General features: G+C 44.9%; 1 protein-coding gene across 1 annotated transcript; it reads right to left on the bottom strand.

Annotated features, from left to right (window-relative positions):
- Nucleotides 1-7: 7 nt before the first annotated feature.
- Nucleotides 8-4,645, bottom strand: ETFBKMT (electron transfer flavoprotein subunit beta lysine methyltransferase). Its single transcript, XM_080363859.1, has 3 exons — nt 4,252-4,645; nt 1,124-1,254; nt 8-417 (listed from the first exon to the last, which is right to left on the bottom strand). Exons 1-3 carry the CDS (start codon nt 4,569-4,571, stop codon nt 53-55), a joined length of 816 nt encoding a protein of 271 aa, XP_080219985.1. The 5' UTR covers nt 4,572-4,645; the 3' UTR covers nt 8-52.
- Between the last annotated feature and the right edge of the window lie 8,985 nt (nt 4,646-13,630).

Below are 13,630 nucleotides of genomic sequence, written 5' to 3'. Positions count from 1 at the left end.
TACTTACAAAAAAGCCAACCAAGTGAGACAAAATTCATTACGAAAGCCAGCTTCAACAACTTTCTAAGCTATTTGAGGGCTGATAACTCCAGACAATACTTGATGTTAATCCATTGTTTTCTTGTCTAGTATACTCGGGAAGTGAATATTCAATAACTTTATGCAATTGACTGTGAATACTGTGGCTTAAAAACTGATGCCTGCCAGGGTCACCAATCAGCACTTCAGTTTGCTGTATCCTGATGCATTTCCTCAGCCAGTGATGGAGACCATCAGCAAGTTGTTCATCATAAAACATATCTCCTAGAACAATGAGGTCCCAGTTTCCAGCCTCTGAATTAATGATGTTCTTAATAGTGATGGGGAAGGGATTCAGGTGGTTCAGTTCACAGTTCAAGATCATTGCCATTCCTGCAACTGAAGAAGAGTCAAAGTAGAATGAAAATTACATTTTAGGATTCTGCCATTCAGCCTTCTTACAAGTTTCCTTGACAAATCTTTCAGTTTCGTCTAAATATTTTTGTTTCTCTTATCTAGGGACTTCCCACAGTTTTCATTATGGGTCAAAATCTGGCATGATGTGATGCAATTTTATCCTCATTGCACACTGGCAAGAACTATTCCTGGCATCAATACCAATGGAAACCAATCATGGAATCATTGAACCAAAATATCCAACTGCCTTAATCTATAGATATACTTCCTTCTTAGCCAAGGAAAAATTAATTTATGAATAAACTGAATTTGTAAGTCAATTATGGGAAAAAAAAAATCTTGGGGGAAAAAGGCAAAAATCTAGGCCCTAACATAATAACGTGCAGGAGAATGCCATGGTCCTGCAGAGAAGCCAGCTTGCTGCCTGCACTTAGAGTTCTCTTCCAAACCAGCCATGATGGTGTAGAGGAAGCATTTGAGAGAACCTTTGCTTTTGTCTTCTTTCTAAGGAGCTATGGAAATATACTCAACGCGAGAGATGCTGGCAAAATCCATTTACCTTTTTAGCATTCTTAGAAGTCTGTTTAGAACCTGAATTTCTCACAAATGCAGCAAAGAAAAGCCACTGTAAATGTCCTTTAAAAAATAATAAATATCTTCACACAGAGATGAAAAAAGAAGGCCTTACTAGGGTCGATGTCATTAGCAAGGACTTGTGATGCACCACTCATCACAGCAGCTATTGCTGTTGCTCCACATCCACTTCCAAGATCCAAAACTGACCGTCCTTTAACAATACGTGGATTATCTAAAATGTACCTGAAAAGAAAAAAACTGTTAAAGCAATTAACAAGATGATGCACATTTCTCAGTTTTGCATTACACTACAGAAGAGTGCACATCATACATGTAATGAAGCGTGGTATCTTAAAAACAGTGTTCCACGTGTGCGGCTGGTATATAGCTCCTTATTTGCCTCTGCTGATTTAAAAATTAAGAACCATCATCTTTCTTCCTTAGTTCTCATTCCCCAAACAAGAAGAAATCCAGCCAAGTAAGCAACATTTTACTTCAATCAGCTCCTTCTCTGACAGGTGAGCTTATCTAATAAAGGGACACAAACTGCAAGGTGACTAAAATGCTTGGTATCAGAAATAAGGATGTAAAGATTTGTAGAAATTAAAAGGAATCTGACTGAAGAAATGTGACGATATATTCGCAGAGAATGTTGCACCCATCGAAATACAAGGCTTCTACCCATCGATCTAAAACACTGCTTGTGCAACTGCTTAGAAGAAGAGGAATTTCTCCTCTTTCTTTTCCTGAGCTGTGCAGACACAGATGCAAATTCTTCTCGTCTGTTTAATGTTGCTCCTGAGTAGCAAGAAGAAAATGAGAATAGAGCAGCAGTGAGCAAAAAGAGTGTCTTCATCTAGTTGCTGACACCTGCCTGAGGAATCAACAAGCAAAAACCTCTAGGCTGGGAAATGAGAGGAACCGGCAGGAGACAAGCAGCAGTTGTTGTTAAATGCTACAAATCATACAACTGTTACTGAGGGTTCAGGACTTTAACAATTGCCTTGAAGTTCAATCTTCTGCAAAGGAAAAGGCCCAAAGTGATGGGGAAGAGCATGAGGTGACATAAATTACTGCAGTTGCCATAAATTTACTACCAATTGCTATAGAGTAGAAACAGGAGAGGATTCTACGTTTGTGTTGTCTTCTGGCGTGGAGGGTGATGGCTGACTCCTCATGCTGGGCTACTGGTGAGCAGAGCTTTTGCAGGTGGGTTCCAATGCAGACAACTGTAATGGAAATGTGAAGATTGGTGTAAATGGCAAACAAATGGGTGGAAATGTCTGGGCCTGAAAGCACCATCAGGAATGGCAGAAGGAAGCCGAATAAGAATGTCAAGTGTTAATGGTACCTAGATCCCAGCACATTTTTATACAGATTCCTAGGAGCACAGGCTGGGAGAACAAAAGACAACCTACCATCAAAATAACCAGTGTGAGCCATTACAAGATGATAGCAGGAAGGTTGAGACCAGGACTGAAGCTACAAAATACCCAGATCAGAAACCCAGGAGACATGAGGAAGGCCTGACATCCCATGCCTCTTGTCCTACATGTCATCACATGGAACCCTACCAGACAGCGTGGACATGCACAGCTTGGTGCTTTTGAGTATGTGGGTTTGAATCCAATGAGCAAAACTGGTTCAGTGTTAATGAAAAAGCACCTTCTCCTATGAGGTCTGCAGCATTATTTGCTACTTTGAAGACCTACAGATGCTTTTGGGGGCACCCAGGCAGGACATCTGTTCAGAGGCTCAGCATTTCAGATGTTTGGCAACTCTCCCCCTGAGGCCACCACTCCTCTGAGGCCAGCCCCCAGCTTTGCAACAGCACAGAGAACAGGGGTGCAACCTCCAAAAAAGCATTCCCTTTCCCCTTTCTAGGGGCTATGCTTGGATCTGCAATGACCTTCTAGCAGTAACTTGTGTAGAGCATGACCTGGCCCAATGCTGCAAGTACCGTGTTTCCAGCTGAGCGGTTCTCAAGTTACCGCTAATGACGGTGGTGACTTAGCACAGCTGGAGTGACTGTCCCCTGCTGCTGGAGCCTGCTGTCTGCCGTGCTGGGTTAACGGGGTGTCTTGGATTACACCAAGAGGAACAGCTTGAAACAGGAGACTCCTGATGGTGTAGAAATGCCAACTGTGAAACGAGCACAGTTACAGTAGCAGCGTGTTCTCATGCTCCCTTTTTCTTTCTACTTCTCCAGATGATGCAGCTGATTTCTGAGATTCGCAATACATCAAAGCAAGTGCATAAACGATAAGTCAACAGAGTGGTGAAATGCCAGATAATTATTAATGCTACCCAAATATCTGGGCGTATGAATCATATGATAATAAAATGTAGAGATACCTAATTCAATTATGCAACATTCAGGAGCACTGTAGTTCATCTACATGGCAGGCTAATCAACTCACACTTTAAGATTCATCTTATCCTGCTCAAAAATGCCCTTCTATTTTATGCTTTCTTGCAGAAAAACAACAAACTCCAATTTAGATCCTTCCCTTCATCCATGTGGGGAATGTCTGACAGCTTGTTCTTTGCTGTAACAATTAGAAACTTTATCTGCTGTTCAAAGTGAGAGATTGGATTTTACAGGATAAAAGAACTCTTAACTAGTTCCTGGAAATCAGGAACATTGAAGACATTTTGACAGGAAGTGGCCAAAATGAAAATTGGGTTCTGACGTCACTAAAAGATGGCCACAATAAGGCTCGACAATGAGGCTGCTGAAATCCTAAATGAGGAAAGTGATTCAGGCTAACCAGCACTCCAAGTGCATCAGCATAAGCCTACTTTTCTCAACAGACCAGACACACATTCACACTTCTGTCTGTCTCCTACAAAAAGACCCCCACCAAACCACATGTATGACAAAAAAGCAATCCTCATGTTTGGAGTGACAATGAGTGATAGAGTTAAACACCTCGCTAGGTTTTGATGGCAACTGCACAGCCCTTCCACAGATCCAAATTCAGCCCCGTTTTCAACTCATGCATCACCAGTGAAGAAAACAGATTTCAATGTAAAGAGCCATAAGTTATTCTATATGCCATAGGTGCTGAAACTTCCCTGCCAAGCACCAGAGATTGCATCTCTCCTGTGTAATCAGAGTATGGATAATGCGCTCTCATACAGGGCAAATACACATCGCTATGAATTACTCTAAACAGAGCCAAGTCTGACATCCTGGCCTGCAGCAGGTTGGACTTTTTGGTGATGAATGGTGCGTACCTGGAGAGGGCTTGGCCTCCTGGCCAGTAAATTGCCCAGAACGGGTCCCCGTAAGGCCACAGGTCAGGTTTTTCCTTCCAGAACCTACAGCGAGGGGTGAGGAGGCGCAGTCGTATCTCTGGCGTGAGGTTCCCACTGCTGGTGACCTCTGTGTTCTCCTCCAAAAACGCCCTCACCTCGGGGTCCAGGGACTTGCTGGTGCTCCAATGGCAGCAGCGCTTCCAGCGCAGAGAGGGGCCTCCCCTCCTGCTCCTCCAAGCCTTGGCAAAGGTGCTCTGCCTGCCCAAGAGAAGGAGCCGCTTCCAGCTGCGCAAGGCCATGTCTCCCCAAGGACAAACCCTCCCCAGGAGAGCTCGGAGCACAGTTTATCTGATGAGCACAGCAAAGGATGAGGCAGAAGACTCGAAACAAACTCACAGGATGTTGGTTTTCATAGCGACGGACGATGCATGACAGACAATTCCTGAAAGGAGAACAATGCTATATAAGTCATGTTTCTTCAATGACTTCAAGGCTATGCCCCACCAGGGCTTTAGGAAGAAGAGATCCATGTGCTGTTGTGTGACTATGAATATGTTCCCCCCTCCGTGCCTGAAAGAAGTGGTATTTAAGGAAGGAGCTATCAAGAGACCCATTCAGGAGAGTGCTATAAACATATCCCATGACAAACCACCAGTTAGCAGAACAGCTGATAGAGGTAAAAATTTAACATGCAGGCTTTTAACACCTTCCCCCCATCTGTCTTGAAGATACATACACAGGAAACTAATCCTGTTTAAGGTTCTTCCATTGACTGTTTAGCTTTTGCAGCAGGGCTCTGGCATTGCAGGGCCTGTGGACACAACAAAGATTATCAGTAGGTTGTTTGAGAGGCGCTATTAATTACAAGTTTTGTAATGGTGATGGGTCTTCTATATGAAAGCATCTTTTTAAAGGCAAGCAATTGAAGAACTTCCTCAAAAGACCTTCCTCTCTCTCTCTCTCTCTCTGATTTGTCAGGCTGCCAGCTCTAAAATGAAAACCAAACCAAAACAAACAAACAAAAAAAACCCAGACAAACAAACCCAAGAACTAGTCTTAATCAGAATATTCCCAGTTTGTTGCATTTCACAGAATCAGAGAATGGTTGGGGTTGGAAGGGACCTATGGGGATCATCTAGTCCAACCCACCTGCTAAAGCAGGTTCACCCAGAGCAGATCTCACAGGAATGTGTCCAGGCGGGTTTTGAATGTCTCCAGAGAAGGAGACTCCACAACCTCTCTGGGCAGCCTGTTCAGTGCTCTGGCACCCTCAAAGTAAAGAAGTTTCTTCTCATATTCAGACTGAACCTCCTGTGCTTCAGTCTGTGCCCGTTCCCCCTCATCCTACCATTCAGCACCACTGAAAGCAATTCGTATTTTAGAGGATCAGTCAGTCTTATGGTGCAATAGTCTCATGTGGATGCTCTCAGCTGTAGAAGAAAGCAGACTTCCATCACTGCAGCCTGTGAGAAACTATATAAACATGTTTCAAGCAGTCTAAAGCAACAGAAACATTAAAAAAAGAATTTTAAAAACCTCCAAATTTGTAAAAGGTGACACATTCAGACTAGATGAGCTCACACTCAAAGGCCTTCTGACACCGTGCAAGGCCAGCTTTCAGGTCACAAGCCATGAAGAGACTGGAAGATTGGTACATCAGAGTTTAGACTCATTTAAGAATCAGGAGAATGGAGAGTGAAGAGCCAAAGCACTCAGCAGGAAAGTGAACCAAGCACATCATCACTATCACCATCTTCTCCTCACCCACCACGTCTTGCAGACCCTGGGTCTTTTGTACACTAATCCTCTGAGTATCCTTACCAAGCAGTGGCCTGAAGAGAGAGCAGCTGCTTTCCTGCCTTCCTGCTCAGATCTCCTTCATCCATCCTTTAATATTCCCTTTTCTCCTTCCTCATCTTACTCTCTAATTTCTTTTCAATAACTTGCAGTTACTTGCTTCAGGGCACAGCTTTCAAACCTCCCCCACACTGATGACCAGAGAAGCATTTAAGGCCTGTGCTTCCACTACAGCAAGACTGCAAGTACCAACAGACACAAGGGAAACTGCACTCTCTATTTTTCAATTGTTTTCTCTGCAGTGGTTTTCATGAAAAGGCAGAATGATGCATGATAAAAGTCAGCTTCAGCCCACCCCTGCTGATTTTTCACAACAAAAGAGTTGTGGCCAGTTTCACCATCCAGGCCTGTGCAGGTTGCCCTTAAAAAACTAGGCAAAGGGACAACAGGACAAAACAAAGCCTTAAAACTTCATTTATCGTTACTTCATTTTTCCTTTATCTGTCTGTATCTTTAGTAAAAGTTCATATGCTTTTAGTGGCATTTTTGTTATGTGCTGGGCTCTGCTTTAGGGGCTGGGTTTAGCTCCATCACTTACTACAATGTTAAGCTGTGACCTTCCCTCCAGTAACGTTTTGCTATTTAAGCAAACAGTCCAGTTAAGTCTTTGTTTAAACCACTGGCTAAAGGCTTTGAATTTAAATTTCTATTACAAATAAATACATGTCACCAAACCTTTTGCATTTTTCCACATTTGAGAATGCCATCCAGCAGAGTCCATGCAATTAATGAATATAATTAACGATTGCCTTCCTTCTTGAAGGCAGAGAGCTATATAATCCCCATCTGCCTAGGGGAAGCATGAAGTTAACTGAAATCAATCAGAGACATAAATCTTGTCAGCTAATACCTTATGCTGTTTTTTCCCCATGAATTGCTGCAAATTAGCAGGGCTGCGATTCAGCAGCGTGTATTTTGCATTGCCTGTCATGGTGGTTACTCTTTTAAAATTGATGGTCTGTAGAGAAACATCTGCCAAGAGCATTTTGCTCGAAACGCCAAAGCGAGCTTAAGCGCTCGGTGCGGGAAGGCGTCAGGATGGATACCCTTGTGTTTTAACACTCCTGGCCTTGCCATCTTATTGGGAATACAATCAGTGGGTGAGCAGAACTTGGAAAAGGGGACAAAAAAAAAAACAAGGAAAAAAAAAATTGATTTAAGCTTTTTTTTGTTTTTTTTTTTTTTTTTTTAAATTAAAAAAAGGAGCAGGTGCCGTTCAAGGCATAACCACATAGACCCCACGCTTCCCATCGGGGGAAGCCAGACCCGACCAAAGCCACAGGCTGCCGCTTCAGCTCCCGGTCACCCAGCCCCGCGATCACCAGCGACCCGCCCGCAACCCGGAGCGGCCCGCCGGGACACACCGCCCCCAGCCCGGCGTCCCCAGTTTGTCACCCCGGGCTGGGCCTCCGGGCGGGGGGCAGGGGGAAGGGGAAGAGAAGGCCGGGGCCGGGCCGCACCGCCCCCGCCGGGGCGGGACCGGGGCCGAGAAGCGCCCGGCCCTCACTTACCGCTGCTCCCGGCCGCCGCCGCCGCTTCGTCCCGCCCCGCTGCGCTGCGCTGCGCGGGGGCCGGGCCGAGCCGGGCCGATCAGGGTCGGGATCCCCGCCCGCCCTTAAAGCGGCAGCGCCGCGGAGCGTGAGGTCCTGGTCGTGGCTCCGGTCCCGGCAGCTTCTGCCGCTGAAGTGTTCGCTGGTGCTGGGAGTTATTTTTACCAATACCGCAGCGCTTGGGCGCAGCGGCCCGAGCCTGCCCCTCTCTAAGTGCAGGTCACTGATCACCGTCATGTGCTGGCTCTGGTCCCGCTTCATTTAGAATACTTTTTAGAAGACTTGCAACAATGTAAATTAGCTTTGTATTTTAAAATTGTAATAAAAATCCACGTGGGAAAAGGAGTGATAACACACATCCGAATTTGACAGCAGTGAAAATTTTTTTGGTTTTGTTTTTGTTTTTTTGTTATTTTTTTTTTTCTATAGCACATCAGATCAAGGGCACCGTAAAATGTTCTACGGCCTAACCAAGGTTTCCCAACCTCTTTGTTACAGCAACAGCTGTTGAAGGTGCTGGCCACAAAAGACCAGCCAGCCAGTGCTGGGTCTGTTCCTTGGCCAAGCTGAACCTCTGTCTTCCCTCCATGTGTGTGTCTTCCCTGTGCCCCGTCTATCCCGTTAACAGAAGGTGTTTCATAAAGGTGGACCCAATCTGAAATCACATTGCTTTGGAATCGGGTCCATCTTTTCTAAGCAAGTCTGATGAGGAGCAGCTGAGGGAACTGGGGCTGTTTAGCCTGAAGAAAAGGAGGCTGAGGGGAGACTTTATCACTATCTGCAACTACCTGAAAGGAGGTTGTAGCATGGAGGGGGTTGGTCTCTTCTCCCAAGTGGCAAGTGATAGGACAAGAGGAAATGGCCTCAAATTGCACCAGGGGAGGTTTAGATTGAATATTAGGAAAAAATTCTTCACGGGAGGGGTTATCAGGCATTGGAACAGGCTGCTCAGGGAAGTGGTGGAGTCACCATCCCTAGAGGTGTTTAAAAGGCATTTAGACAAGGTTCTTATGGACATGGTTTAGTGCTAGAGTTAGGTTAGGTTATGGTTGGATTCAATGATCCTTAGGGTCTCTTCCAACTGAAATGATTCTATGATTCTATTAAACACTCTCCATTTCTAATGCTTTAAAGATGCTGTTGCTTCTCTCTTCCCCAAACCTTCTCCAGTACATACATGCGGGAGGGGTCTCCCCTTAAAGTGCTGTTTTGTTGTGACTCCCGAGGGCATAGCTCTGCTGTGAGCACCTGACAACCTGCCGACAGACAGCCGTGTTTCCACTGAGGCCACGAAGTGCATTTTCACCAGGCAGCAACTGCGGTGGCTGAGCAAGGAACCAAACCCTCCCACATCTCCCTCCTCCCTCGACCTCTGTCCTCCGCAGAGGGATGCCCCGAACAGGTCGCCTGCCTCCCAGGTGGGGGCCGAGGGGGTTCCTGGATTCCCACCTTGTGGGTCTGCTGGTGCGATCCCATGGCCGCTCTTCCTGCAGGAGCTGGTTTTGCTGCGTTGATTAGTGGCTCTCCAGTAGGTCCCACCGGGTCTCTACCCTATCTCCAGTCCTACCTGCCGGGATTTCGGGAATACAAGCAGCTGCTGACAACGAGAGTGACAAACATGGTTTTCTCTAGCTTCCCTTTGGGACTAAGTGTCCCATATTTCATACGCTGCGGTTTGAAAAGGCTCTTGTGCATCGCCTGGGGTGACGATCGTTGAGTCCTACAACACTTGGGGTGAGAGGTTTTCAAGAATAAATCTGGCGATTACACAGCCTAAGCCTGGATCTGCCCAAATCGCTGAGGTTATGAGGCCATCTAGTGATCTGCTGGCTTAGTACAATTAAAATGTGCTCTCCGGGGTGTGAAAGCTGCTTATAAAACCGGTCTTTTTCTCTAAACGTGGGTGATCCCCAGTGTCCTGAGGGAAGGTAATTCCTCCGTGCTGGGCTGCAGAGAGGCCGGGATGGAGGCGATGCACTGGGAGGAGGCCAGGATCCAGACAGAAGCTGGTGTCCACCTGCCACATGAAGGAGCCTGAAGTTCACAGACAGGTTAAGCTACAGAGATACTTATACGCATTTTACTCTCGTAAAGCAGGACTCACGCTCAGTCTTCTCAGACGTGATCCTCAAAATTTCTATAAAAGTGTGGAACTTTGTGGTTTAGGCTCAGTTAGGGCTTTATTTCTTGGAGCGCTTAGAGGAACCATTCAGTTTCAAAGGTCTTGAGTCTTTCTGCAGTTCTTGCTGGTCCTCTCCAAGGAGTGAGACATTGAAAGCACTTGAAATACCCAAAACTGTGCACAAGATGTGCAATTCAGTACAGAGGTCCTTGTGTCCTCTAGATACTCATCATTATGCTAGGAAAAAAGAACTCAGTAATATATATAACAGGAGAATCTTTATCAGCATTAGCTCAGGATGTCATGTGGGACATGGTAGCAGCTTTAGGTACACTGACAAGTGATGATACACCTCTACTTTGCACATTTTATTTTATGCCTGAGAAGGCTCCCAGAGAAATCTGACAGGAAAGCTTTTTCACATGGATCTTTAGCCTCTTTGATTGGGTATTTTAACACATAACTTCTCAGGTCTTGTTTTGTGGGTTTTTTTTTTTCTGAACTCCTGATATATGATATTCCCCAGTAGCTATGTGAACCTCAGTGAAGTCACTTCTGTCTAATACAGACTGACATCACACTGGGGCAGTTAAAAACAAAACAAAAACAAAACAAAAAAACCACAAACCACCACAACCTTCCCTGGCTGCTTCCAGCCCAGGGATGGCTTAGCTAAAAAAGGAGGGGTGAAGTCCTCACTTCCTGTTAACATTGGCTGGGATGTTAAAACCATAAATCTGATCATTCTTATTTGACTAACAAGATTTAATTATTATTGTATAGATTCCTAGGATGACATAAGAAAGATTTTATACCAATGATAGCTGTCAGCCCTCTTGTGAAAGCCTGAGTAAACCACTCAGACTTCCAGGACATGCTTTGTGCTGATTACTTCAGCAAAGTATCAAAGCCTATTCTCTGTGAGAAAAAAAATGTTTAATTTTCAAAGACTTTGTGCTTTAGATGGTGACATCTTGAGAATTTCTGCTGCTTAAATGTATGGTATACCGTGCAACCAGCTACCATAACTGTGCTGGAATTTGCTCTGAGGACAAGGACATCTTTGATCACAACATAATATCGATTTGGTGTATCACGGAGGAGTGCAACACTTGCAAAATGCCATTGTAGAGTAGCACACAAGGGACTTCCATGTATCCAAGGGAATTAGTGGATTACTAGCTGATGATACCACTGCCCAAGTCTCAGGGGAAATCTTGTTTGAGCCAATTAACAACAAAGAAACAGAAATGCACAAGGACAGAGAGAAGGGGAAGGCAGAGAGGAGCTACCTTCACATTAACAAGCCCACAACTCATGAGTCTTCCTAAATGGAAAGGTTTAAACTCAAAAGAAAGCAGGTCTGTGGCTCAGCAGCCAGGTCATCAGTTCACGCCTTCTCTTCTAGCTGTCACAGCTGAAGCTCCAGCCCCAATTTCCAGACCTCTTTTTTTTTTTTTTTTTTTTTGCAAGGCCAGCTGCTGCAATTTGCTGCAGCAAAATTCACAGAAGGGAAGAGGGACGGCTTCAGAGCATCCTGACAACTCCATATCAACAGTTAGGGGTTTTTGCACATCAAGATCAATTTGTGGTCACCCAGAGGCTGCGGAAGAAAGTCAATACCAAAATGTAGCTGGCACATCAGCTAGTAGCTAAGGTAAAATTAAAGATGAGAGCTCTGGCCAGGTAAGGGAGAGGCAATTCAATTGTTCTGCTGTGCCCTCAGCTGCAATCCATACCTACTCATTTCAGAATCACTGTACATCCCTGGCAGTTGAAGAACAGATGTCTTAACAAAACAAACCACACATTACCTGTAATATGTCCCAAAAGCATTAGATATGTTTTTCATAGGATTACCTTTCCCTGCTGCCTTACCAGCTGCATTAGGTTAGAAGCGGCAGCTGGCAGAGATGAGGGTATCAACTAACTTCTGGCAGTGGATGTAAGGAGGGGAATCTGCAAGATGCATCTTTTTGGGGGGTGGAGGTGGAATGACAAAATGAGGACAAGCTGTATTAATCTGACCTTTGTGCCACTGCACATTTGGTCTTCCTGATATGAGGAGACCCTGCAAGAGCCTTCATAGTAAGACTGAGAAGTTGAAAGTGTCGTGGTTGAGATGGACAAATGACATAGACCAAGTTCTTAAGTACAAACAGCAGTCTCCATTTATTGCCACAAACACTTTTTTATATAGTCTTTACTAGTTCATGTGTCTTTTTGCTATTGGTTACAGGCTACAATAGTAACACATCATTGGCTAATTTTGCTACGGTCAATGTTATTCTTTAAGTCCCTTCTTTCTCATGGGTACACCTTAATGTCTTCGGATACTCTTCTACTCCCATCTTTCTCATAGGTAATCCTTAATATCTTCAAGGCTAATCTTTGTTCCCATGCCCTCCATCAGGGAATTCATGGACTCACTGCAGCCCCCCAAATGAAAGCTATAATCTCTGTGCTCATTTTTTATTTTTGTCTTTTGTTCATGTGTGTAATTAAAGCACATTTGGCCTTAGCTGGCTGCTTGTGTTCATATACAGTCAGACATGGGAGCATTTTTGTAGCAGAGATGAGGACCAGAAAGACACACAAAGTCAGATGGTTTGTGCTTCCCTTTGGTGTGTTGTATGGATGCTTGTTTTGATGTTAAAATTAGAGGGTACATATTTTCAAGCCTTGTATTTGAACAGCTAAACTCTACTTGAACTAGTGGGATTTTAACTCCCACGTATCTCTCACAGTAATGATATTTGGGCTCCTGAGTTTTGGGTCTCAGCAATATTTTGTGACAATCAGCTAGCATGAGTGAAACCTCACTGTGAAGGAAAACTAAATGGAAAGCAGTCCAGCCCAATGAACGTATTTGTACCTAATGAACACATCTAGAGATACACCCTGAAAATTCAGATGCCCTGTTGGTGTTAGCTGCACAGCAAGAACTTTGCAGCACAGGCACCAGCCACCATGTTGGCCCAGCCACTTGTGGTGATACAACTACCTGCATTAGTGCACTGAAAGAGAAAGGGGGAGGGCGACACACAGTTTGTAGCTCCCTCCAGTCTTCCACAAACTGAGCCATCTCTGTCGTACTTTTTGTACTGTTGTGATGCTACTGCAGTCATCTGTAATAGCTTTCTGGCTGCCACTGTCCTGTCTTGTTTGCAGGAAAGCTTTTGGGTGTCCCCAAGGCTTGGGCGAGCTCTGGAGCCAGCCCAAGGTGGGATGGAGGCACAAGAGGAAGAAGGAAGGTCTGTAGAGCTGATAAATGGCCGTGCCTGGTGTCACAGCATTTATTTGGGGTATTTTTGTTCTTGTCTGAGGGTTTTTTTCTGTGCTTTCCTGAAAAGCCCTGAGACAGAAAGACAATGGAAGGTAAGAGAAAATATGCAGCCAAGGAAAGGGGCTGCTTAGGCACTATGGAGCCCCTCCAGTCTGGTCTCCATACAACCGGTAGCTGCCTAAGTTTTCCTGACTTAAATGAAGGTGTTCTCCATGCCCTCATCCGTGTTGACTTGCAATTACAAGAAAATCCATCCTGGATGCCTTTCCCACATGACTTTGTCCCACGTCCCCTCCACATGTGTTGTATCAAGGGTCATTCACAAGTCTCATTTCTTCAGTATATTTGTTAGACCTTAGCTTTTCCCAGACAGGCAGAAATACTCTCAAACAACAGAGCTATGCCAACATTTATTTTGAAGCATGAGAATATGACCATGGGCTGGGGCCCTAGTGCAAGCGATGCTTCCTAAGCTTAGCTCTCTTTGTTGCCAGGTAGGCTGAATTCACTGCCGTGTTTAAACCTCTAATTCCTTGTTTTCTC

This window comes from Nesoenas mayeri, assembly GCF_963082525.1.
Source record: "Nesoenas mayeri genome assembly, chromosome: 1".
In the NCBI taxonomy this organism is placed as follows: Eukaryota; Metazoa; Chordata; class Aves; order Columbiformes; family Columbidae; genus Nesoenas; species Nesoenas mayeri.
The sequence above is the reverse complement of the archived record's forward strand: the minus strand, read 5'-3'. Positions and strand labels throughout refer to the sequence as shown.

Bases quoted from the DNA above. Each gene is read 5' to 3' on its own strand.
- ETFBKMT (XM_080363859.1), bottom strand. From the start codon at position 4,571: ATGGCCTTGCGCAGCTGGAAGCGGCTCCTTCTCTTGGGCAGGCAGAGC. The intron at 1,255-4,251 runs GTACGCACCATT...TTTTCTTTTCAG, and splicing joins GGAGGCCAAGCCCTCTCCAG to GTACATTTTAGATAATCCAC. The intron at 418-1,123 runs GTAAGGCCTTCT...ACTCTTCTTCAG, and splicing joins TGCTAATGACATCGACCCTA to TTGCAGGAATGGCAATGATC.